The following is a 26,690-nucleotide window of genomic DNA, read 5'->3' as shown; positions in this document are numbered from 1 at the left end:
AAATTTGGCACAATCCATAATAACACCCCAGCTCTAGAAGCTGCTGTAGGTTTGTGCCCATTCCATTGTTTAGACTGCTATGGTCCGTTAGATGTTTAGGAGGAAAGTTGGGTCATGGACAAAAGTTATGCTGTAAGTTATGGTGCTGAAAGGTCATAGATAGGCCTTCGTGGCCTAAAGCATCTGAAAAATCGGGCAGTCCAGAAAATTGAATGCATGCCTTTTACTGCCCCAGGGACTCAAACTGCCACAGGCATGTCCGAAGTAGCCCTGAAGACCTGCCGGTACACTCATTAGGCGTATCGGCGCTAGTAATGCGACAGGAGACGGCGAGTGTTCACCTGGGTAATTAAGGAATATTGACCGTGCCCCGTAACAATTTCCCCGTCCCACTCTCGGTATGCTTCACCGCAATACTTTGCATATACTTCGCCGTGTAGCATTCATGTATTGAGGCGAAACTATTTTGGGAACCGGCATTATGCAATGTGTCGTGCTTTCCGAGCTTCGCAGCCATTGGTGACAATTTCAAAGGCGGATTCTGTGCCATTGCTAAAAGTGGCAAGTTGTTTGAATAAAAAACACGCCATCGAACAGAAAGAATCTGGGTAGCAAACGTTGAAGCAGCTAGGCCCAACATTCCCACCGTGGTGGCTGTGGCTGCCAGCAGATCAGCGTAAGAGAGTGCCAGTTCGAGGGTGCGAGATAATCAAAATGGAGACGGTGATGTCTTCGATTAATGCCATTTCGCACCTACGGTCGTGGCAAAAAGTGCAAGATATCGGACGACGAATAGCTTTTGCATTTGAAATTTTAGACGTTCTTATAGAGTGACTCTACGGGGTACATGGCGGTGCCGTGAAGGTGTCCAAATTATTGGGCATGTCCTGAAAATCAGACATCCAGAAAATCGGTCATTGACTGCACAGGTAATTTTATGTACCAATTCTTAAAGTGAGGTCCATTGTGTTTATTTCATTTTGTCCCAATTTTGCGCATGTTTCCACAAGTTATGCAAGTTGCGAGACTTCAAAGAAAGATTTTAGGAAAACACTGTTCTAGTTATCAACTTCGAAGTCTTGCAGCTCTTGTTCTTGCGGAGACAGAGTAATAAGGTTGGTCTTATTGGAGTCCCTGAATCATGCGGAGGCCATTGATACCTGGTTTAGCAAAATCTCGGGAATTGATTTTTCCCACACTTTTCTGGGAATTAAGTAAAGGAAGCTTGCATAAAATTAGAACAAAATGAAATAAACAAAAGAATTTACCCCATACTCGAAATTAAATACCTAAAGATAAATATATATCTAAGTTCTGGCACAATAAGTTCGAAAAATAAAGGTAAAAAAAGCTTTTTTGGTCTGAAATCTAACTTTCTTTTTAGGAAATGTGGTGTCTAAAAAGCAACCGATGGCACCGAATGACATTTTCTGGAGCTATCAACAGTGATGAGGAAGCTTGCGACAATGGTTGACGCGCTCTTCACACAGTCTCAAATGTAATAAATTTTCTTGCCCATATGAACAAGTAACCATTTCACTCTCTGTTACCACAAAAAACTAATTAGTGGGATATCAATATAATCACATTTAAAATTTCTTAAAGGGAAGCTGAAAGCTTTTCCAGAAAAAATGAGTGAAGAGCAGTACGCCGTGGTTTTCAACCCTCTGAATTCGAATATCACATCGAAATTGAGCGAAAGAAAGCGCAAGCATATTTTATTTCGACGAAAAGTGCAGCAGCAGACACGCCCAGCTCCCACGCCTCGTTTCCGCCTGTGATTGGTTGGGCGCCTCGTGACGTCAACAATGGTGTTCGTCTGGACCGACTGCTGCCGCTACACACGAAGCACTGTGCAAAGTAGTTTGGTGGTGTTTCGCTGAGACGGTCATGGAAATTTTCGAGAGCTTGCGTTTCTCTGAGGAGTTCGGTGTTAAGTCCAAACTCTACGAGAACGATATTGCGCGCGACGGTGACGGGCGACGGCTTCGAGCGACAAAACGGGCCATCGCTTGAACAAATCGCTCGGTGTTGTCGCTCGATCGCTCGTTTCTAGAAATCTGGAACTCGTCGTTCGTTGCCCGGAAATGCTATGAGCGACTCGCCAATTGTGCGAAGCCGAAACTGGATGTACATAACTCAAATACTACTGTTTGTCGCACGGAACGAGCAAACTATGGAATTTTACACGTGCAAGAATAAGAACCTAGTGCAAGACCTTCAGAAATATTTTATGCTCCTTCTTTGGTAAAATACATCAACATAAATTGATAAAGCGTGCGTCACGCTAGTTTTGGCACGTATATTGCTGCCCTCATACCGGGAAGTCGTCGCTCAAAGCAGTCGCTCGCATGAAGTTCGACTTGCAGACGACGAGTGAACGCGACAGCCATCGCCTCGCTTGTAGTGCTGTCGCTGTTGCATGCAAGATCACTTGTAAGGGGTTTATACTTGTTCATACTACACGTACGTACATACTTGTAAATACTACATGTACAAGCAGATTGCGAAGAGCCGGCCTCTCCAAGAAGCAAAAAATGCTGGTGCAAGCACTGCTTTCCACGCGAACGAAGGCGAAGTGTTAGCATCTCCTTGTGTTGGAAATGTTCTTTGGCGAGTGTTTTTTGCTAAGCTGCATTCAGCGTTCCAGTGAGTACATTTCCGGGCAAACAACTGTAGTGTTATGTTCCTGCATGCCTCCTCGTAGAACGTAAGCGGTGATGCGATCTTCAGCATTTGTGCGCTGCCCCAAAGCTGTCGGCAATCTACACAGACGGTTTAAACGCGGGAAAAGTTTACCGGCTGTTGTAGCACGTGTAGTATAGAACGTTCATCAGCGCGCCATCCGCACACTACTCGTAACCGGCGAATTCCGTCGGCTACGTGAGATGGTCGGTTTCTTATGTGTGCGAGAGAAGGGGGAGCGCAGCATCTTGGCGTAAGCAGGCTTTCCAACACATGCAAACTTTACGCTTGCACTGCATTATGGTAGCTGCATGCAGGCTGTTTCACAACACACGTGCGAATAGAAAATTCGCGGCGCTTGGTGATGAAACCTGCATCAAGGGTGGGCGAAAAACATGCACCTTCCGTTCAGCATGCTATTTTTTTTTAAGGAGAACCCAAAGCACGCATTATTAATAAACTCCGGTAGTAATCGTCATGGAAGTGGTTAGAGCACAACACTGTTGTTCTTGAGCGCTTGAAGTTGTTTCGTTTCACAGCAGCCTCCCACTTAGCTGAAAGCTTCTGGTCTTGCAGGAACTAACGGAACATCGGAACATCGTCGCGGTCGCAAGTGTTCGTGCAAGCATAGGCTGCACAGAACGCCCACATGATCGGCCTACAAGTTCAATTGATGCTGCGCACGTCAACTACAGTAAAACCTCGTTAAACCGTACCCGCTTAAACAGTAGTTTCGTTTTAAAAGTAGTAAAGTCAAATCCCCGACTAAGCGACCATTGAACATAATGTGTTTCGTATCCGCATAAACCGTACCAGCTTACTGCGTATGCATCGGTTAAAACGTAGCGTTTGAACTTTTCGTCGCGCAAACACGGCGCTGCGCCGTCTCCATCGGGCGGTCCAGCAGAGCAACACGCCTCAGAGATCGGAACAACGGCCTCGAAGCGTCCTGTGCGTTTGCGCGTGAAGCCACATCAACATCAACATCATTTCGACGCGGTGCCAGAGAGCGTTATGGCGTGTGCAAGCGAGGACTCGCATCGTTCCGAAGCTTGGATAAAAAAAACGCCGGGTGCTTAGCATAGAAGAAAAATTAGACATCGTCCGTGCTATCGAACGTGACTCAAAGAAGTCGGTGCTGACACGCAACAGGGATCTGCTGTTGACTACAGTGTGTGGCATTTAAAATGCGAAGAAGTTGCTCGGCAGCGCTGCTGCGACCGCGAAGATTTGTCGGCTACGAGGTTCGGCTTTTCGCCATCGTTGCCTCTGTTGCTGCCAAAGTGTCGACTAGCGACAGTGACGAGGACGACACAGAAAGCGATAGCACGGGCGATTCAGGCCCGACAGTGGCATAAGCTGCGCGTTGCGTCAGCCTCATGAATGCAATCGTCGCGACGACAATAGGGGCGCGATAACATAACTCTATTCCAAATGAAAATTATTCCAAACTCCGGCACCCGTAATGAAAAAGGCGCCCCCGGGACTTCTGCAGCACTCTTGCGCACGTGCACGGTGAATATGTAACTCCAACGAGGAATCTGCCATGCGAGTGTTTGCCGAGAAGAGGGGACTGGCTGAAAAGCTGGCACGCAGCTTCAGTAAGTTTGAGGCCGCTGTCGTCGGCGTGCTAGGCCGCCGCGGCATCAAACGAAAATAACGCTTTTGTCGCGCGAAGTGAATAAATACTGCATGTTTTTTCCCCTTTCATCGCACTCTCTCTGAGTTCCGTTTTTGACAGGCAAGTGGGCGATCTCATGCTATTCGGTTAAACAGTACTACCATTTAGTACGTACCTTTCCCGAGCTCCGGCCAACTACGGTTTAACGAGGTTTCACTGTACCACTCCTATATACACACAAATAAAGGAATGTAGGGTTGAGCGAAGCAGATTAGGACGGCATGCACGCAGAAATAGGAAGCCCGGTCAGGCACAGTCGCGGAGACTGCGAAAGAGCGGAAGACCAGTGTTGATGTCACTAAGCCGCGGTTTCCGGTCTCCGCACGCATCGTCAGCGTCAGTAGCAGCGCGCGGCGCTCGACGGGGGGCGCAGCTACAGCGCAATTTTAACCGACGATTGCGTCGCTCCTAAGTGAAAAATCCCCCCCAAAATTTTACCTTCATGGTTTATAAGCTTCCCGCATCCGTATATGAGCGTCTTATTGAATTCGACAGACTCTTCAGCTTCCCTTTAAAGTATGAAAATTGCAGTGTATGTTACAACTGAAGGCATTGCACTTTTCAGTTCTCTCCGTGAAAGTCTGGTGTACATTATAATGAAATACAGGTTATACAACACTTTGTGGTTTGCACAAATTCTTCGCTTTTTCCATTTCATAGTACGTAGTGGGATTCAATATTCTGAGCCATATAGGTGTACATCACCCCTTTCTCAGTAATGTCTGTAACTAGTTGAGTGATCAAGTGCTGTGGCCAAGGCCGTAGCTGTGAGTTTGGGGGCTAGCTAACACTCCCAGGGCACAATTTAATACGCATACACATATGCCCAAGGAAGGGGATGGAGAAACAACACCACAATTGGCAAGAACATCACACGTGATGCAAAGGCATGGATTCATATCCCACCTGCGGCCAGCCGTTTTTTTCATCCACCTTGATTTACCTTTATGTATTTATCGTTTGTAAATTTCAATTAAATCAAGTAATTCACCTTATGCTTTCCTTGCTGTTATTGTCTTGTTTTTATATGCTTGTGACTTACAAAAATCAAGCCCTGCTGTTCCCCTTCTTCTTATGCCTAATAAGTGTTATGTTAAGCACAAATGAACAGTGTAATCAGTCAGTTGCATTAGAACGACAGAAAGCTGAGCTAGTTGGTAAGGTTCATTATGCAAAAAAGAAGCGAGGCGTGCAGACAGGACACAAGAGTAGAGAAGTCGACAACACGAACGCCGGCGTTCGTGTTGTCCACTTCTCTACTCTTGTGTCCTGTCTGCACGCCTCACTTCTTTATTGCATAATGAGTTGCATTAGATGTTAACATTCTTGGAAATGCACTTCAGGATGATGGAACTGTTCGTGCTGCCCTTCCGATGCCAGAAGAGCTGCAGTTTCACCTGGACCATACTCTGGTGTCGGAGATGGAGCGCGTGAAGTCGGAGTACTATGCCTTGGTGAGGCCATGAACTGTGAATGTTCAACTTTTTCTTCAGATACTGTCAACTCCCGTTAATTCAAGCTTCACTGACTTGACTTCTCACTTAATTTGGACGCACTGAGAAGTTGCGGTGAGAAACCATATATTGCTATAGAAGGAGAACTCGTCGAGGTCGATCGCCAAAGCATGCTAGTTTGGACACTTTGAGCCCACCAATGTGCGCAGCATTACCAAAGGTTGAAAAGTAAAGGAATTAAGCAGATGGTGCTACTTCCTTAGGTGTGAATGTGTTTACCTCTTGGGGGCTGACACTTCTGTCCATAAAGCCAATGATTCCTGCTTGTTTTGTGTCATGTCACACCCAATATTCAAGTCTATCAGTGCTGTTTGCCACATGCTGGCTGTGTAGCACTTCAAGAGCAAAAACGAAAGAGTCGTTATGTTTAGATTGCTTGAAGCAAAAAAAAAAAAGAAAGTAGTGAATCTGCCGCCATTTCTCAATTAAAACTTGGGCAATTCGACCACATCTGTCGGTCTCGCAAGGGTCAAGTTAACAGGCATCGACTGTATACAGTACAACCTAGTTGATATGAACCCTTTTCGTACAATTTCCTGGTGATCGAGAATGCAAAAAATATTCCATTGCAGTTACGCTTTCTTAACGCGACAGCGTTAAGGAGCTTGTGTCGCAGAAAAGTCGGCGTCAGCGGCGCTGGCCGTGAGTGATAAATCCCAGAAGGCACTTCATAAATAAAAAACATCTTGCAAGATGGGTTGGTGGGAATCGAACCAGGGTCTCCGGAGTGTGAGACGGAGGCGCTACCACTCAGCCACGTATTCGTTCGTTCAAAGTGGGACAAAATCGCCTCTAGTGAATGCGGTGTTGCCTTAGAAATGTGCTGCAGAAAGTTATACTGCGGTGTATATCGGTAATTATGACCATGTAACTTACAGAAGTCGCAGTTTCACGAGTAGCGAAGTATGTTTCCGCTACATTTCTTCTGCGCTCTGCGCACACGCAGAGCCATCTTGCGGCAAATACAGAAGACCCCCTCCTCGCGATGTACGCCGCTTCCCCGACACGTGGCGCGCCACTCACCCCATGATCGCGTCCGCCTTCATGGCGCGTCACGGCCCAGCTGTCCGTGCTGATCGCGACGTTTGGCTGATGTAGATCGTTTGAGTAGGCGGTGCCAACAGGGTGCGATAATCCTATCGCGTTCCACTCTTGAAGGCGAAGCCTAAGCGTCCTCCAATTTTATTTTATTGCTTAATGTGCTCCTGGAAAACACAATATTGTGGCACCAACGTTCAATATATCATCAAATTGCGATTGTATGATGCGCTTTCTGGCTGCTAGGCCCTGTGCAAACAAGAAAAGGTGCGAGGCACGTGCGAGCGAGAGCAGTAGGAGCCCACCACTGCACCTTCCCTGCAGTACTCACCCCCGCTTGTCACATGCAAATGCCACCATGCATTTTGTTCCCTATTCTGGTACCAGCAAATCCTCGTAGGTCGTCGCAGGTCGCCATTCACAGCTATTACCGCCAACCCATAGCGATAAACATGTCCACCTATCCGTCTCACAGCGCGTGTGGCATAGTGCTATTGGAAGCACAGTGCATGCTTTTCATAGGTAATAACCCAAACGCGCTGCTGTTCTCCACTGCAGGTGGTACAAAGTCAGCACCTTGTTTTGCTCTGATAGCATCAGATTGCAGCATTGCCCACCAGGTCGATTTTGTTTGTTTCCCATCCCCGCCTTAAAAAGACAGTGCGCTTCTCGAGTCGCTTGGGCCCCACGAGCTTAACGGGCATCCGCCCGCGTCTTGCGCCACAACAGTTGTCACCAAGTGGGCACATCAATGTTTCCCGATGGAATGCTCCCCCCAAAGGAGCTGATGACTCAGGTTGAAATTTTTCTTGTATTTTTCCCCCAATACGTATGAACAAGGTTCTACTGTATACTGCTGCCACTATCGGCAAGGGTACCAGTGAGCACTGTAAAAATTGATTGCCCTATTTTGGGTTGCTTATTTATTGTGAAGGGCATAAATAACTGTTCTCATTTTGGGGCAGGTGCTCTTCATAAACCATTCTCCAGCATCTTGCATATTTTGCTACATCATCAATGTCTGCTCATGCATCAGCACCAAATGAGTCCATGCCAAAACCATAGCTCTTATCCTTTGCAATACGGACTCAGCTCGAAAATGGGCCTCTGGTTTTCTTCAATGCTTTCTTGGTACTAGCCTTGCTGATAGCACTGGTGGTTATCAGCAGACAATGCGGACTGTACTGTTGGCCCTGACTGCCATTACTCATTGCTTTGGTTGCTGAGTGTCTTCCTAAAGTGCTTCATGTTCAATTCTTGCCTGTGTAGCTTATGCATTAAGAGGTTTTAAATGCAAATGCTATTTATTGACTGTGTTGCGGAATTTTTTACTAGTATTTAGTCTGAAAATTCAAACAAATGTAAGAACTTTTGCTAATTGCTGATTTTAACTGGGATGATCACTGTTCCTTGGGCAGCATGGCCTCTCTGTCAGGGATCATTGTCTCTTGGAGACACCTCATAATCAACATCGAAGTCCTCTGAATCGAAATCTGTAGGAAGTTCTTAAATTTCTGCATTTTTCAAAAAATGCATAGAATCGGTGTCGTTTGGCCATGTCTGAACACTAGAAATGGGAGCAACACTGACATCCGGTAAGCTTTTTCATGCCATCTGCTGTAGAAAAACAAAACAGCATTAGAGGGTTAAGAAATCTTAACTCTGTACTTTTTCTGACACATTGCCCTTGCGTTGCATTTTCTTTTTTTTTTTTTTTTTTTTTTTTTTTCGCGCAGTGTGACAACTTGGATGTGGTGTGCGATGTCTTCACCGGCTACGGCAAGGGCTTTATGAAGCCAGTGCGAATCCATCCAGAGGCGTTCCTGCAGGTTGCAATCCAGCTAGGCTACTACAAACTGCATAGAAAGTGAGAGCATAATGTTTCTGTATTCTTTCTTTTGTTCAAAGACAACCACTGTATAACAGAGCTACCCGCCGTGGTTGCTCAGTGGCTATGGTGTTGGGCTGCTGAGCACGAGGTCGCGGGATCGAATCCCGGCCACGGCGGCCGCATTTCGATGGGGGCAAAATGCGAAAACACCCGTGTGCTTAGATTTAGGTGCACGTTAAAGAACCCCGGGTGGTCAAAATTTCCGGAGTCCTCCACTACGGCGTGCCTCATAATCAGAAAGTGGTTTTGGCACGTAAAACCCCAAATATTATTATTATATGTATAACAGAGCTTTCTTTTGCCTGAAATATCTCAAAACACACTGACCAGTTAATAATCGTGGTATTCGCAACATTGGAAAGGTTGTCCGCACACTTAACACTATAAAGCATGCTTTTTATTCAAAACACAAAAATAGCATTAGGAGCATCTAAGCAGTTTGTTTGCAAAATCTGGGCTCTTCAAAGAATAAGTGGTCATGCATTACCTTATCGTAGAACATTAACAAAGGCATGCAGTATTTATTCACTTTGCGCAACAAAAGTGTTATTTTTGTTTGATGCCGCAGCGGCCTAGCACGACCACAGTGGCCTCCAACTTACTGAAGCTGCGAGCCAGCTTTCCAGCCAGCCCCCTCTTCTTGGCAAACACTCGTATGGCAGATTCCTCGTTGGCGTTACGTATTCTCCGTGCATGCGCGCAGTAGTGCTGCAGAAGTCCTGGGGCGCCTTTGTCATTGCCGGGTGCCGGAGTTCGGAATACTTTTCGTTTGGAATAGTTACATTATCGCGCCCCTGTTTTCGTCGTGACGATTGCATTCATGAGGCTGACGTAACGCGCAGCTTCTGCCACTGTCAGGCCTGAATCACACGTGCTGTCGCTTTCCGTGTCATCCTCATCACTGTCGTTAGTTGACACTTCGGCAACAACAGAGGCAACGATGGCGAAAAGTCGAACCTCGTAGCCGACATCTCTTCGCGGTCACAGCAGCGCTGCTGAGCAACTTCGCATTCCAAATGCCACACACTGTAGTCAACGGCAGATCCCCGTCACATGCCAGCGCAGACTTCTATTTCACGTTCAATAGCACGGACGATGACAAATTTTTCTTCTGTGCTGAGCACCCGGCGTCTTTTTTATCCGAGCTTCCGCATGACACTAGTACTCGCACGCACGATGACGCCGCAACGCTCTCTGGCACGGTGTCGAAATGATGTTGACGTTGATGTGGCTTCACGCCCAAACGCACAGGGCGCTTGGAGGCCGTTGTTCCGATCTCTGAGGCTTGTTGTTCTGCCGGGCCGCCTGATGGAGACGACGCACCGCAGTGTTTGCGCGACGAAAAGTGGAAACGCTACGCTTTAACCGATGCGTACGCACTAAGCTGGTACGGTTTTTGCGGAATACAAAACACATTATGTTCAATGGCCGCTGAGTCAGGGATTTGACTTTACTACTTTTAAAAGGAAACTACTGTTTAAGCGGGTACCGTTTAACGAGGTTTTACTGTACAGTAGAACCCCGCTGTTACGTTCCTCACTGCTGCGTTTTCCCGGCTGCTACGTCGTTTTCATCCGGTCCCGGCATAGCTTCCATAGGATTCAATGTATAAGGAACCCCGCTGTTACGTCGTAGCTGTGAAAACGTTCCCGCATGATACGTCGCAACTTAGCACCCCGAACCCGCCTGGGCTGAAGTAGGCAACGCGCCCCAACCGCCATTTTGGCTTTTGACGAGTTTTGGCTGGGCTTGGCCGGGCTTGGCTATGGAACTGGCTGCAAAAAGCCGCACGCCAGTTCGAGAGGCCGCACTAAGTGGCCATTCGTGAAAAATGCTCTCACTATCATCACTGTGATTAGAGTCACCGCATGGTTGTTGGACGGGTCGACTCACGGAGGAAGGAAACTCGGGAGAGGCCCTCACGTCACTCTTTGTGAATCAAAAGTGAAACCGGAACTTGGCGTTGCTCGTGGCGTTGCTCCGCCTAACGGGACAGCTCTCCTCTCTTGTTTACATTTCTCCCACGCCGCGCCGCGCGCAACCGGGCTGCTCGGACGCGCGCGCTCCGCAGCAATACTAAACAGTCGTTAGCAGGTTAGCATGATTACGCCAAAGAGGGCAAAATTTCCCGCGGATATTCCTTCGTCCGTTGCCATTCCCGTGGCGCGGTGACGACGAGGAGCACGAGCCGCATGATGCCGGGCAGTGGCCAAATCCTAGCTTTGGAGAAGCCGTCGCGGCTCTAGACCTCCTCTGCCGGTACGTCGCACCTCACAGCGACGCTGACAGCAATGCGGCCTTCCAGGCTATTGAGAAACGTGTGGCGATTTATACCGAGCGAAAGAAACGGCAAGCCATCATTCTAGGCTTTTTTAAGTCCTAAGCGCACTCTGTGGAAATAAACTGTCTATAGTTGAAGCTGCCCTTTTTTTTCATTCATTTTCGGAGCTTTCCTCACTGTTGCGTTTTCCCGGCTGTTACGTTTTTTTCCCCCGGTCCGGTGAAAAACGTATGAACGGGGTTCCACTGTAATCACTTTTGGTAACAGTTTCGCTTTCACAAGACTTCGCCCGTTTTGGCACCAAACCCCTTGAAGTATATGGCCGGCAGCGCTCTCTGCACAACACCAGTAAGAGTTCTCGGGGATGCTTTTGGTGCCGAGTTGCACAAAATGTCATGAAAGTGAAACTATCTGCCAAAGTGATCGCCCGAGAATACCGCCCTAAGAAATCTCACGTCTCCTTCTCAGATGGCGATAAGTGGAGACAACTCAAATTGATTTCTTGAATAAAGGTACCAGTTCTCTTTCCGTTAATCTCGCATTACATTCGCGGTTTTCTCTTCTTTTTTTTTCATTTGGCTGACTGAAAAGTCGACCGTTGCGTTACGATTGCGATCGCATTACATTCGAGTAAATACGGTATGTTCAGTTTGCAGACCGGGTCAAATATGACAATATTCAATTCATTATTCAAAAGTTCCGAATATTCGCAGATTCCAAAATACTTGTAAGTCAGCAGTCCATGTAGTGCACTGTGATAAACACCTTCAAGACATATAGGCCGAAATCAAAGCTGTTCTCAGATATGCCGTACATATTCAATGCATTGGCACAATGCTAACAAGCCTTTTTCCTCTTTATTCCCTGTCTTGTGCATGCATCTTGAAGACCAGGTGCAACGTACGTGACAGCATCAACGCGAGGCTTCTATCATGGCCGAACAGAGACGTGCCGTGCTTGCACACCTGAGTTGGTGGAATTTGTCAAGGCTGCTACAGATGGCAAAACCTCGGTACGTACTCTATCTTCACAGCATTAGTAAGTTGTCATACCTGTTTGTTCAAAAGTGGCACAGAAAATGAGAAGCTTGTTAAGGGAACTAAGCTGTGGAAGAGGCGAACAGTCGCTGATGTCGAGAAGTGTGACCAGTGATAAGACCAGAGGAAGTCCTTTCCCGACTTAAAACCAAGGAATTTGGCGCTCTTTGGCCACTTCTGGCCCTTGTGCCAATCACCACCACCAACCATCACCATCATTAAAACCAAGGAGCGATGCCACTAGTACCAGAGTGCAAGAGATGAGACAAGCCTGGGGTAGACAGCATTAACAAGCAGTTCTACAGCGAATGGCATTGTATTTATCTATTTATCAATTTACTTGCCGGTTTACCAACTCGTCGTCTTGTCATACATTTGGAGATCACTGGTCAGCAAGAAATAAAAATTTTTTTTAATACAGCTCCTCTATATAAAATTGCTTCATATCGCACTTAGTCTAAGTACATGCACGTAGGCTGTACTGTTTGATTTCAGCTGCCATGTCCAGGCCCTAACAGTAAAGTTTTTCTGCGGCATCATTCACTTCCAAACTACTGCTCACAGCCGTACCTCTATCTTAGCACGTGGGCTGCCTTTTTACTGCAAGTGCTTATGTCCTGGAATATGTAAGGAAGAGTTCTGTTTAAAAGGCCCCTAACCAGGCTCCATTGCAAGTTTCGATTATACACTGAAAGCTGTAAAAGGCCGTCTAGGAAGTGTACTGCTACAAGGATTCTTCAAATCGATTTGTTATTAGAGCAGATAGGAGAAATTGAAATGTCATGTTAGCATGCCACCAGAACGCGAGCTTCGCTGCCTACATATACATTCTCTCCCTTTGCCTCAATTGACATCTGTGAGTGGCATTTCCTTCCTGCCTTCTCCCATACTTGAGCCGAAAGACTGCTTCAAGTTTGTCACAAGCCCCGCCTTTCTTTCTTTTATCTTGCATTTTGTTTCGCAGCGCACTTTCAGTAGCAGTTTTGTGCATTCCAGCAATGTATGATGTACCGAAGTCGTGTGCCATACCTTGTAGGCAGTGTGTTTGATGTAGGGGCCTATGACCTTCATTCTCCAGCAAAATGTGGGGCACCCTTTGAGAGGATGGGTGCACAAACGTTTCGTTTGAAATTTCACCTGCTCTTTGCCGTGCAGCTGTTTGATACTTTGCAGACACTATCGTCAACACAATTTCTGTGCCCCATGCTTGTTTGTTTGCGGTCCGAGCCTTATGAGCTTTGGACGCTGCAAAAGAAATATGGCGCTCTAAGTTCCTTTCCTCCAAATAAACTGGTGTTTGCTGTACTGTAAAATTTGTGTTTGGAGTAAAAGGAAATTGGAGGAAAGTGTGAGTTAACAAATAAAATGCAGTAGAACCACTCTCCTGCAGTCATTTTTTTTTTCTTTCTTTATGGCACAGCTAGGTCTACTCTCAGACAGCACAAAGAAATCAAGAAAAAGAGGAAAAAGTGCAGCGGAGTGCTTAATAGATAAAAGGCACACCTCCTAACAGTTGTAAATGGATTCCCCTGTGTTGTTCAGTCTATCCTCATCTTTGCTGAGCTGCAACTCTCAATCTATCTACCTATATATAAATAGTCTATCCATCACCAACTTTTCTTCAGTGTCATCATTGCACTGCATTGTACAACTTCATTCACTTTTCATGCGTGGAAAAGTGCTTTCAAGTCGTTCAATGAACACGTGTCAGGTTGGCTTTTTGCATAGCTCATATAATTGGAGGTATAGGTCAGTATACAGGGCAAGAATATTGCGCCTAAACGTAACTTAAATGCCGCTTTAACAGTGGTACCTGTCCCTTGTTTGGCTTTTGCAACCGCCTATTTTTGTGACTTGGTACCTTGTCTGGCACCTTTAAATTTAGCGTAATTAATGCTATGAAAGGGTACTTTAAAAACATACCATTTCACTATTCTTCACTCCGAGTCATGCAGTGCCAGGCCGCACACTGTTCATGCGTACTGATGATGCTTGCGTATACAGCAGTCCCTGTACAGTCAAGCTTAGATACAACAAACACCTTTGTTACACACAATTTGTTCACTGTGTTAATAGTTTGTTAGTCTACTCAAAACCCTCAGAACTACCGACAAAAAACTAAGCAAGATGCAGAAGAGTTGCTGTGTTACCAGAAATGATGCACACGCCACTCACTGGCAGAAATCGGTAAGTTATGTAAGTTTTGGTAGTGTAAACAACAACACTGGCACTACCGAAGCTCGTCAAGCTGTGGACGTGGTCGTAAGAGGTGCCCCTAACCATTGGGAAGCACTGTTGGAGGCATGCTAGTTTCATGGTCATCCTCGCTGCTGGAGGCATCCTCTTTTGGAAGTTGTCACGTCTCTTCAGCAATTGCTTCATTAGAAGCACTCTCCAAAACATCTGTGCTATCATAAGCCCAAAACTGAGCTGAGAACTTCTGTACAGGAAAGAAAAGAGATTGGTCCCTTCTCTTCAGAACTATCCACTGTCCAAGAACATTAACACTGTAAAAAGAGAAAGGAAAGAAGTGTGCAAAAACTCCACTGGAGTTGTCTGAGTATGCATACGCATACTCCCAAATTTCAAGGTGGCCCAACCCAAAACTTCAGTTGGGTCACCCCCAAATTTAAGTTGACCTGCCCCCAAATTCTAAGTTGGCGCACGCCTCAATTTCAAGTTGGCCCACCCCCAAATTTCAATTGGCCCACCCCTACTATAGGCTTCCCCATGCACTTTCTATGGAACCCTATGTATCCTTATGTGTGTGCAGAAATCTGATATGGGTATTCTCTCTGATGAATGTTTGTATGATGATCGCTTATGAAGCTATCAATCATACGCATTTACACTGTTATAACGATTAATTGTCTGAACTTCGCAAATTAAGCATTTTTGTACAGATACACTTTTCGCGTATCGGACAGATTTTGCTCGGGTACTCCCCAAAGAATGCTGATGTATTAAAAAAAGTGACGCATCTCACGGTAGAGATTGTCAAAGCAGCCTTCTCCCCTTCCTTGGCTCGTTGGGATGCTGCCACTCTACAGTCCATAGCATCAATGCAGTGCAAACGACCTAAGTGTGGAAAGATAATTACATGTGATTGACGAAAAGAAGCCCGCTACCAACTGAATTTTATTTGTCAAAGAATGCATAAATAAATTTAGAATGTGAGCAGATTATTGAACATGGTGTCACAGACTCATGGCAATTTCGGCAGCTCCATGAACTAGCAGCTACATTTTCAAAGCATGTGTGCTGAATTCTTTTAACACACCCCCCCTCCACATGCAGTTTGTTCTGTGCATTGTAACCAAAGCAAACAAGCTAGTTGATTGCAGTAAGTGGATACCTCCCTCATGAGCTCCTTACAAAACTCTGTGGGGGTTGAGAAAGTGTTCATGTCACCAAAAGTTTGCTGTAAAGAGATCGTTGTAAGTGGGCTCAACTGTAAAACCAACTTTCTTACAAGCACACCTTCCGTCTGCAAGTGAAGTGATGATGTTCTTTCTTTCTTATTTTGCAGGTAACAAGAGTTGTCACGCTCTTAAAAGAAGCCGTGCAGAAATTCGAAACCCTGATGGTAGAATGCTGCAAGAACTACGGTGAGTGACACTTTGTCAACAAAATCACTTCTATAAGTGCATAGAAGTGATTTTTGTGATAGAAGTGATATCGCAGTATCAAACAGCTTAATTTAGTTACCATAATATCCCACATAATTTCCAAGTTTTGCAGTTAGCTGTGCTAAATGGTGCACTGTTAGGTTGCTGTGCAAATCTCCATTTTTAGTCCGGCATCACTGCAGAGCATACATTAATTCTTATTTATCCTGGGTGCAACAAGACTGGTACTGTATCCGAACATAGTGTTAAACATAGTGTGCCTTGAAGTGCGACCACTGCAAGAAGTGCACTACCGTGAGGCTCTCTGCTTTACTAACAGTTCTAGAATGTGTAAACTGTGTATTCTGTTTACTCCTGAAGTTGACTTGTCACACTAGTTTCTAGCCGTCTAAGTGTAATGTGCCAATTACTTTATTCTTTTTACTTGTTATCGTTGTTTACAAACTAGGACCATTACCTACTCTTCACTTTGCCAACTTGTATTGTATTGCTTTTTTACGCATACATGTATCGTTTTGATTATTTTTGCAATAATGAATAATATTGTTCAGTGCCCATCCCTTAGCAAAACCCTGTTTATAAAGTTAGTTGACATACGCTAAATAAAAGGTTGTAAAAATTGGACCACAAAGAAGCCGCCAAAGTCAAAAAGACCAATTTATGCCTGGCTCGTTTATCTGTGTGACATTTGGTATAATCTTTTGAATTGTCTACTACATTGTTTCAAAACATGTGCCTGTTACGGCATGCATACTAGATGTATGATGTATAGCTGGTTAGCTGCTTAGAAGCAATACACAGCTTGGTGAGTAGGTAAACTTTCTGGTGTTTGATTCTTGCAGGGTGTGACCGTCATTTGATGGGTCTTGCACTCACTGCCCTGGAAGATGGCACGCCCATGCCTGACCTCTTCCTGGACCCTGTATTTGTCAAAAGGTCAGTTCATTCGCCTTTTGTGTTAATGCGATAAGCAATCTTTGGGAACTTCACACTTTTCAGAACCTCTAACCTAGCCTCTTTCACGCCAACTGGGGCCAATGAGTATGTGCCACTGAGTCGTAACTTCCGTCACTATAATCATCATAGCGTATAAAACATGTCACACCCATCATAAGAAATATTGCTGATTGCATTAATATTGCCACTCATCTCCAAAGGATGGATGCGCCACCAACTTTTTATCAATGAAGTGGTGTCAATCTCCACGACCAGTTGGCATTAGCACCTTATCAGTCATAGAATTCACTCGTATATACCGTTGACCATTACATCAGTAATATACAGGCTAGCAATGCAGCCAATCAAATTAAAGCTTCTAGCATGGGCAGAGAATAATGGCATTTTGGGAGAACTTCAGAATGGCTTCAGAATAGGTAGGCATTTAGATGGTAACTTATTTGTTCTTACTCAGTGAATTGAAATATCAAAAGTAGAAAGCAGACTGTTATGTGTGGCCTTTTTAGACATTACAAGAGCCTACGACAACGTAGACCACAGCATTTTGTGGGATATCCTGGAAGGGGAAGGCTTAGGCGACGATTGTCTACAGCTTTTGAGAGAGATTTACCTAGAAAATACCATTTGCATGGAATGGGAAGGGATGAGGAGCGAGGAGAAAGTTCATATCAACAAGGGACTGAGGCAGGGGTGCCCTTTATCCCCACTGCTGTTTATGATGTACATATATGGTGAGGATGGAGAGGGCACTAGAAGGAAGTAATATAGACTTTACAGAGCAGCAGCTCCGAGGTTTATTTTATGCGGATGACATTGTGTTGCTAGCTAACAAGCAAAGTGATTTGCCACGTCTGGTTAATATCTTTGGACAAGAAGGCAACAATTTAGGTTTGAAATTTACTGTTAGAAAATCAGGTGTTATGCTATTCAATGAAAACAGTGAACTGACAGTGGAGATACAGGGCCAGGAAATACCTCGGGTAACAGAATATAAATACCTTGGTATATGATAAACAAAGGCAATAGCTATATGAAAACACAGGAAAAAACAATAACAGTGAAAGAGAAATGCAGCCATAATGAAGCACAGAGCACTATGAGGATACAATAGGTATGAGGTCCTCCAAGGTATGTGGAAAGGTGTGATGGTTCCAGGACTTTTGGAAATGTGGTTGTTTGCTTTAAATCAGGGGTACAATCAGTACTCGATGGGAACCAAAGGTCGGTGGGTCGCTTCGCATTGGGCGCTCACGGGAAGACTACAAATGAAGCTGTGCGGGGTGATATGGGCTGGACTAGTTTTGCAGTGAGGGAAGCTCGCAGTAAAATTGAGTATGAAGAACGGCTGAGGAATGTGGAAGAAAGTAAATGGGCTGGAAGAGTGTTCAGGTATCTGTACAGGAAAAACATTGATTCACAGTGGAGGAAAAGAACTAGGAAGCTTACCAGCAAGTATGCAGCCTGTAGGGTGGGCAACACAGCAACAAAGAAGGTCAAGAGGAAATTCAGAGAGGCTGAAATAATCTCATTGGTGGCGGCAATGGAAAAGAAACCTGCCATGAGTAACTACTTAAGAGGAAAAAATGAAATCGGGAAAAACAATTTATGATAACTCAAAGGGAAGCTCATTGCTTTTCGAGGCGAGATCGGGATGCCTTAGAACACGCACCTATAAAGCGAGATATAAGACGGGAGAAGAAGCATGTGCTTGCTGCGGTAAAGCTAGGGAAACGACGGAGCATGTTTTATTACAATGTGAAGACGCCTACCCAACGGTTGATTTAGGCGCCACTGGCCTCCTTGAAGCCCTTGGGTTGAGCAAGAGCAGTGGAAAAGTAAACAGGCCCGCAATAGGCATTAGTAAGAGGCGATTAGAGGATTGGTGGAAGAAAAGTAGGGAAACGGCAAAGGACGGAGACATACAAAAGCACAGTTCGAAATAGGGCATCAGAAAATTTTGGTGGGGTAGTTCATAGCGTTTTTTTTTTTCTTTTCACTGTTTCATTTTTTAACCTAGGTAGGACATTGGGCAGTATAATAGCAAGAGCTTGGTGGCACAACCCACCGCCCCGTTCCAAAGGGGACGCTCATAACATCCATCCATCCATCATGCGGTTTCTTCATGCATGGATCTGCCAGATGCACTACTTAATTACTGATGTGTTAAGAAATCTGGTCACCGACCATTGCCTTTCTAAGTGCTTAAGAACGTTCATTAAAAGTGGGCAGGGATTCAAAAAGCTAAAGGAAATGAGCAGGCGGTCTTTTGCACAAAACCATAGGCTCCCTGTTACAAGTACAGGAATAATATTTGGCTGAAGCATTCAGTGACTAAGCAAGCTTATTTACCATGTGCAAGAAGTGCTATTAATGTCTGGTCTCATTTGTGTCGCAATATCTTATAATGGTTGGTATGTAGTCTCCATATTTGCCTTATACACGAGGAGTGACCCAAAAGTAATCAGAATTTTTTATGCGCAAGCATAAGAAATCTGTGAAATCGACAAAAGTATGTTTGTCGCCGCAAGGGAAGCGAGCGCCGTAGAAGGAAGGTGCCTGGAGGTGGAGAAAAGAATTGCCGCATCGGCACCATTTCCGTTTCTGCTTTGACGCCGTGGTGCTCGCTGTACATGTTTGCGGCGCCTCGTCTTTGCACGTGTAGCAATATGCACTTTCCCTGTGGCACACCAGGCATTGCACCGTTGAGATCAATGTAGCTTCTACGACCGCATTCTCGCCCTTTCCGTTTGTGCTTCAACGCCGCGGTGCTCATTGTGCGTGTTTGCGCCGTCCATACACTTGCACGTTACCCGCGTTCACGAAGTGAAATGTCACCAACTTTTTACTTAGGCAGAGGGTCAGGGGAGTTTTGGAAACGGAAAAAAAAAATAGATTTTTCATTTCTGTTTTTAATTTACATATCATGGTGCACCTGCTCGCAAAAGACCAGCACTCTAAACGACATGTTGGAGAAAAAAAGTACTGTATTTATACTTAAATATGCTGTTTCACCGATGAAAGTACTGAAAAGGACCCATTTCCTGCCATTTGCCATTGCAAAACTGCTTATTGGAGCCAGGCTATCTTGGCCTTAGTTGAAAGAGCATCTTTCTGGCTTGCTTTCCTGTCAAAAACACTCCTTCAATGCAGTTTCAGAAGAAAGCTACCTTGTTTTGTAGCTCGAAAGGTATATTTTTGCACTCTCCTAATTTGTTGTTCGTCTCAAAAACTAATTTTTGCAAGTTGCAAGGTTTGGGAGTGGCACTTTCTCTCTGCTATTCATTCAATTATGAATTTCTTTTCTGGATGCTGGTGAGCCTTGGAGTACGTAATCACTGGTGCAGAACCAGTGTTTTAGGACCTGGCAACATTTTGAAATCTTGTAAAGGTCACCAACAAAATTCACACCTGCAATATTGCGACTTTAGGATTTCAATTGTTCATCTAAAATATAGGTCGTCATCATCAGCCTATTTTTATGTCCACGGCAGGACAAAGACCTCTCCCAGCAATCTCCAATTACCCCTGTCTTGTCCCAGCATATTCTAACTTGCGCCTGCAAATTTCTTAATTTCATCATCCCGCCTGACTTTCTGCCAAACTAATGGTCTATCGATTATCCCCCTATGCATTACATAGCCTGCCCAGCTCCATTTTATGTATCCTAATATCAACCAGAATATCGACTATCCCCGTTCTCTCTCCCTGTTTATTAATGTTAGGCCTAACGTTTCTTTATGCCTAACGGTCTGCAACTTGTTCTCAAGCTTATTTGTTAACCTTGCAAGTTTCTGCCCCATATGTTAGCACCAGTAAAATGCAATTATAGTACACTTTTATTTTCAACAATAGTGATCAGCTCCCAGTCAGGATTTGGTAATGCCTGCGTATGCGCTCCAACCCATTTTAGTTCTTCTGCGAATTTCCTTCTCATTATCAGGGTCCCCTCTGAGTAATTGGCCTAGATAACTGCTCCTGCACAGACTGCAGGGGTTGAGTGGCCATTATAAATGCTTGTTCCCTTACCAGGCTATTTAACATTACCTTTCTCATTTGCATATCAATTTTCAACCCCACTCTTACTCAATCAAGTGTTGCAATTCATCCCCAGTGTTGCTGAACAGGACAGTGTCATCTGCAAACCGAAGGTTGTTGAGATATTTGCCATTGATCCTCGCTGCTAAGCCTCCCCGCTCTAATAGCTTGAATACTTCTTCCTAGCACGCAGTGAATAGCATTAGAAAGATTCAAAGATCCTCAGGCAGAGGCCTGACCCCTTTCTTGATAGGTAAAGTGCAGATACCAACATTAAAATACCAAGTTGCATTCTGTGGACATTGAGAAACATACCTGCTTAATTTTAGCTCCCTTGCTGCAATATTTCAACTCACTTGCCAAATTTATAACTCAATTTATTTTTTTACTTCTTAAAGGACTGACTTAAGAAAAGCAAATTTCATATTTGCAATCAGCACATAATGGTGAATATATTCTAAAAATTCTAAGTGTCTAAAATAAATAACAAAAATGCTTTTCCCGGAACCCATGTCTCCCCTTACGGGGTAAGGTGGGGATCAGAGCTAACTTTTTTGTTCTTTGACCTAGAGCAATGAAATTCGGCAGCCATACTCGAAAGTGTCTTACATAACGAAATGTGCAGTTTCATTACGATACCTTGATTAGTTTTCAAGTTACAAAAAGTGAATGTGTTCTGCTTGTGGAAAATCTGGCACTTTAACAAAACATGCCAGGGAGCTGCCTGTAGTTATAATCTTTGCTCAAAAGAGCACTACAGGGTACAACAGTTTTAGCTTTTTTAACCGCTTTTTTTTTACGCAGAACATCATGTTCACCTTCACTAATTGTACCAGAACTTGTTGTTCGCAAATTAGCATGCAGAAGAAAAACTAAGCCCTCGGCAAGATATTGAAGACGACTCATACCCTCAAGCACACTACAGGGAATACATAAAAACAAACAGGACCAAATTGGTCCAGGCATTCCCATGCTACCCTTTCCACAGACAACGCAGAATGCCGAAAACATACGACGTTTGAGAAAACGTCTCTAAGTTTTTGGAGCAGTTCACATCACTCAAAATGCACCAGGATTGTAGTTTTTGCTGTCTTTGCTTACAGGTGGTTTTTTTGGGCCTCTGCCCTTTGATTTTGTGCACACGAGACTATTTTCTGGCACACTGACGGCCGATGCTCGATGTGCTTAGTCGCGCAGTTCGAGGTGCTGATGCGCGAAGTACCTAGCTGCGCACTCGGAGGTGCCGACGCACAATATGCTTCGGCGAAGGTCCGAGATGTCCACGCGCGATGCGCTTGATCGCCGAGTCAGAGACTCTTATGCGCGAAATGCTTAGCCACAGGTCCGAGCATTGCGTGTGCGATGTGCTTAGTCACAAATTTCGAAACTGCAAAATTTCACACAGGCTTAGCCGCGTGTTCGAGGATTCTGAGCACGAATCTTGGTCACGATGTCTGCGTTGCCGATGCTCGGTGTGCTTAGCAGCGGTTCTGAGGTGTCCACAAACGTAGGGATCAGCCACGCTACTGCAATGTCCGCATAGCGCCCGTTTTGACACGTCGAGATTACAGCAGGTGGAAACTTCCAGACTTGCGAGGTGCAAAAAGCTGAGCAGACGACGCGAGCACCGGACCAATGGCGAACCGCGCTGGAATCACGTGGCGGGTGGGGCCAATCGCAGACTCTGGCACGACCTTCAATCATTTGCTTTTTGTGTGATTGTTTCTGTATGGAGGAGGTAGCTGAAGTGGTAAATTTGAAGACTGAGAGATGCACTTTCCAACGAGACCAAGATGGCAGCGCTCGGTTGCGCCATTCTGGAGTTATTGTTGCTTGAAAAATACTGTTCTTCCTTGATTTCCACGAAATTTTTCACCACCTTGGCTGATAACAAAAATTTTCTAGAGCACTTCTACGCGGTTTACAGTGATCATATTTCGGAATCAGATATAAAAGGAGTTACAGAAGCTGAAAATTTGATTTTCAAAAAATTGATTTTTTTGCCCATTTTTCGCAATGTGAAAGCCGCGCCCCCCCTTAACACCCATGCATACAACTAGGCACATATACTACACTGTCATCCCCTTCAGTTGACCAAATAGATCACCCATGGTAATGATTGTGTGAAGTTTTGTTTGCTGGCTCAATTGGCTTTCTTTTGAGCCTCTGTCGGCATGTGCATCATTTTGTGATGGCAGACGTCAAAGCTAGCATTTTTATCTCGACGTGCCCTAGAGGTTGTGCAATAGAGTTAGAAAAAATTATACTTTAGAAAGTTTTAGCATGTCCAGTATTCCAGCAATGACGAGCAATTTCGATGAATTGCCAGGTGAGTGGAGGTGTAAACATAAGTGGCTGGAATGGGGACGACAGCTGGTGGTGCAAAGATCAACCACACAAATACAGAGTTAATAGTGCAGTTACTAAGTAAAGTCTGCTTTGCTGTTGGTAAAATAGAACATTTAAAAAAAGGCAACATTTTTGAGATTGCACCACTGCCGGAAATTTGCACCAACAGCAAAGTAGAATGCACTTAGTAACTGCAATAATAGCTTTCTGTTTGTCTGGTTGAACTCTGTGCCTTTTAGATGGCATCACCATTACGGCCGCTCATGTTTGTGCCTCCACTTAGCCGGCAATTCACCCAAACTGCCTGCGCTTGCCAGAATATTGGACATGCTAAAACTCTGTAATCCTTGTAACTCAAACAAATGGCTTGTGCATCACAATGCTCACGTCCACACCGCACTGAGTATGCAGCACTTCCTAGCAAAAATAAGATGTTAAGAATACCTTAACTCGCCTCTGCTCCTTGTATCTTGCCCTTTGCGACTCCTTATTTCCAAGATTGAAACACGTGCCTAAGGTTGAGCATTGTCAAGGTGGTGGAGGAGATAAAGAAGAACATGCTGGAAGCACTGAGGATCATCAGTTTGCAAGAGTTGGAACAGTTGTGAGCAATGAATAAAGCTGTGGGACACATACATTGTGTCTCAGAGAGAGTATATTACTTTGAAGGTAAATAATTTTTAGGACTGTTCAATGCATAATCAATTTATTTTTAACCCCTTCAGGGTCGATAGCACCGCTGTTCTCGTTTGCTTGCACACTGTCCAGTCCTCCTCACAGCAATCCTGCGCTATTTCTCGTCACAGCGGTGGCAACGGGAACTTCACGTTATCAACCAGCTGCAACGGCTACACGCCACTGATCGGCTGCGTGGCTCCAATGTGTACAGATGGCTATGGCGTCTTCTACAGCATTGAAGAGAACAAGTGAGAAGCGGCACATTGCCTAGCTGTTTCATTTTTATTGCCTAGTGCAGCACACTTTCGTTAATGCTACTGGTTCGTTTTATCTTGTCCGAAGATCATGGCTGATGCCCATACATTTCTGTGGACCAAAACTGATGTTACTGTGATTTTGACATTGGCCCTCACGGAATAAATTGCACTCGACTGGTCAGCACGAACATGCCTGACCCAAACAGTGGCCCCAGTCATAATTCACAATCGTAATTCAGACACGGTAAATTCACCCACTGTAGTTGTCAAGTGGCTATTATGACACTGCGCTACTAAGCTCGGTCGCGAGTTGGATCCCGGCTGCGATGACCACTTTCTGATCAGGGCGGCATGCAAGAACGCTCGTGTAATTGGGCTTATGCGTGCGTTAAAGTGCCCCTTATTGTCAAAATTAATGCAGAGTCCCACAACACGGGTGTGCCCCACAATCGGATCAGTTTTGGCATGTAACAACTCAGGATATAATTAGTATTCTTTTGCATTCAGAATTTTAACCTCGCTTTGTTTCAACGTTTTTCTTGTTTATTCTTTTCTTTCATTTTCTGCACTGCAGGGTCATCTTTGCCTTGTCTGCCTTCAAGGAAAGTGATGAGACTGACGCACGGACGTTGTATCAGCACATCGTGCATGCGCTGTTTGATTTGCAGGGTATGCTGCTCTCGGCCAAGCTGTGACACGTGACAGCCAAGGCCATGCTTGCGTGTTTTAACTCTTGTGGAGACGCCGCGCGTGCTGCCCAATGTAGATCAGCCGAAGACCAAGGGCAGCGCTGGGCGTGTTCATAACACTGTGATTGTAACTTGCATTTTATTTTTCTGGCGGTTTTCGATTTAGCCATATTTCTTTATTAGGTAGGTGTTTGTATTATTTTTGGTTTTTTTTACCACGATGATGTATATTTTGCGACCCTATTTTTTACGAACAATGCACGGCAATTGTATTCAGGTATGCTGTTTATATACACAAGGTATTTACGAGCAAGGAGGTGTACAGCTGCAGCTTTTCTGCACAAGATTCTCGTTTTTTGTTTATTTCTTCAACTGTGCTTTTTTCACAGACTTGCGGAAAAAACATTTGCGCTATAACACGGGCATAGAAGTAGTATTCTTATGTGCGTAAGTTTTATAGAGCCCCCAAATTTAAGACTGCGAATGGTATTCATTGCCCTTATCATTATGTTATGTGAACCTTCAAGTACTTAAGCTGGGCAACGGAATATATTTCGTTTGCGGGGATGTGCGAACATTTGGGTCTTAGGGCGTGGATCGGACAGCACCTGATGAAGTAATTTAGGTTAATGTTTGCACACTTAATGTTTGAGTCATGAATAATTCGAACTACGATGGCAAATCACAGTCCTTGCCCCCATCTTTTATTAGCCAAAGTAAGGTACATACAGGTAATTAGAAATATACATACTATTCTACGTACCCTACACTATTCTTTTCCATAGTCCCCACACCAGTTCAGACATTTGTCCCATCGCACTCTAAATTTGCGCTACCCTTGTGGTAGAATTCGTCTGGCTGACTGTGGATTGTCATGTAGCCTTTTGCCAACTCGCAACACCACTACCTCACACTTCGCAAAGCGAGACACCTTTCCCCATACGTGGGCTGCATTCCCCTGTAGATTTCGATGGGCGTCCGTTTCTTGCTCCATAGAAAACTAATCGAAAACGTTCATTGCTCGTACGCCTTGAACATGTGAAGCACAACTGCCATCTTCATCAACTGAGAGCAGTGCTGTGCCATGGAGGTTACCGGAAGATAAGGCCAGCCCAGTCCAATAAAGATCCACCGCTAGGAATGGATATGTTGACTTCACATTTACAGCCATAATTTGGGGAAAAAAATAGGGGCAAGGACTCCGATTTTCCCTCGTACCAAAGTTGTAGCTCTGCTCAAATGTGAATGCAGATCTGATACATAGTAAAATTACAGAAGGCCGCTTAGGTTGCTTGCCTAAGTCATGCCAATCTTATTTCTTTTGAGCACCAAAATTGGGTCACGCTAAATTCATTGGTTAGCGTTCTCACACAAGTGCATCACTGTTGCCAAGAAGATGGCTTTTGTATGAGAGATAATGACGTAAATAAATCAGGGGTGTAATCACCTCTTGGAGATGCGAAACCTGCTCCCACTGTTGTACATCACTACCGGTAAGGTGTTGTCAACCATTCATAACAAAAAGCCTATCGAATAAAATGTGAGAATTAAAGAAAATGCAACTGTGCCAGTTTAATATGGTTTTTCGTCATGGGAACCCACTTATTTTCGAAACACCTAGGTAGCCCTCGACAACTCTGCAAGAACAACAGCTGCAAGCTTTGCTTTGCAGCTTGACTGGTCTTTTCGAATGCTATGCAACATGAGCTGAGCACGCTCGGGACAGCCTCTCGATTTCTCGCGAGCTCAGATCTCTAAAATTAGTAGTAAAGTTCAATTCACAGCACCTAGCTGTTTTCTTACAACGCAGGGCAACAGCAACGTTCATCATGATGTCTTTGATAATCGTAATTTCATCAGACCTGCGGCACAGCTGCTGGGGGTTTCTATCATCTTATTTTGCTACAGCATTGTTCCTTGGAGACCATCTCTTCATTAACTGTGGCACCCTCTGACTTCCCAAGAGTGT

General features: G+C 44.9%; 1 protein-coding gene across 2 annotated transcripts in view; it reads left to right on the top strand.

Annotated features, from left to right (window-relative positions):
- The window catches only part of CROT (Carnitine O-octanoyltransferase), a 148,314-nt gene extending 122,129 nt beyond the window's left edge, over positions 1–26,185 (top strand). For both annotated transcript variants that reach the window (XM_075682590.1, XM_075682591.1), the window contains exons 10-16: positions 5,710–5,820; positions 8,655–8,785; positions 11,979–12,102; positions 15,657–15,735; positions 16,599–16,692; positions 23,904–24,023; positions 24,607–26,185. In XM_075682590.1, the coding sequence (XP_075538705.1) occupies positions 5,710–5,820; positions 8,655–8,785; positions 11,979–12,102; positions 15,657–15,735; positions 16,599–16,692; positions 23,904–24,023; positions 24,607–24,727 (780 nt within the window). In that variant the 3' untranslated portion in view covers positions 24,728–26,185. The remainder of the gene's footprint in view (positions 1–5,709; positions 5,821–8,654; positions 8,786–11,978; positions 12,103–15,656; positions 15,736–16,598; positions 16,693–23,903; positions 24,024–24,606) is intronic.
- The last annotated feature ends 505 nt before the right edge of the window (positions 26,186–26,690 follow it).

The sequence above is a fragment of the Dermacentor variabilis genome, chromosome 2, assembly GCF_050947875.1.
Source record: "Dermacentor variabilis isolate Ectoservices chromosome 2, ASM5094787v1, whole genome shotgun sequence".
NCBI lineage: Eukaryota > Metazoa > Arthropoda > Arachnida > Ixodida > Ixodidae > Dermacentor > Dermacentor variabilis.
Note: the sequence above shows the minus strand (reverse complement) of the source record. Positions and strands in the feature narration are given on the sequence as shown.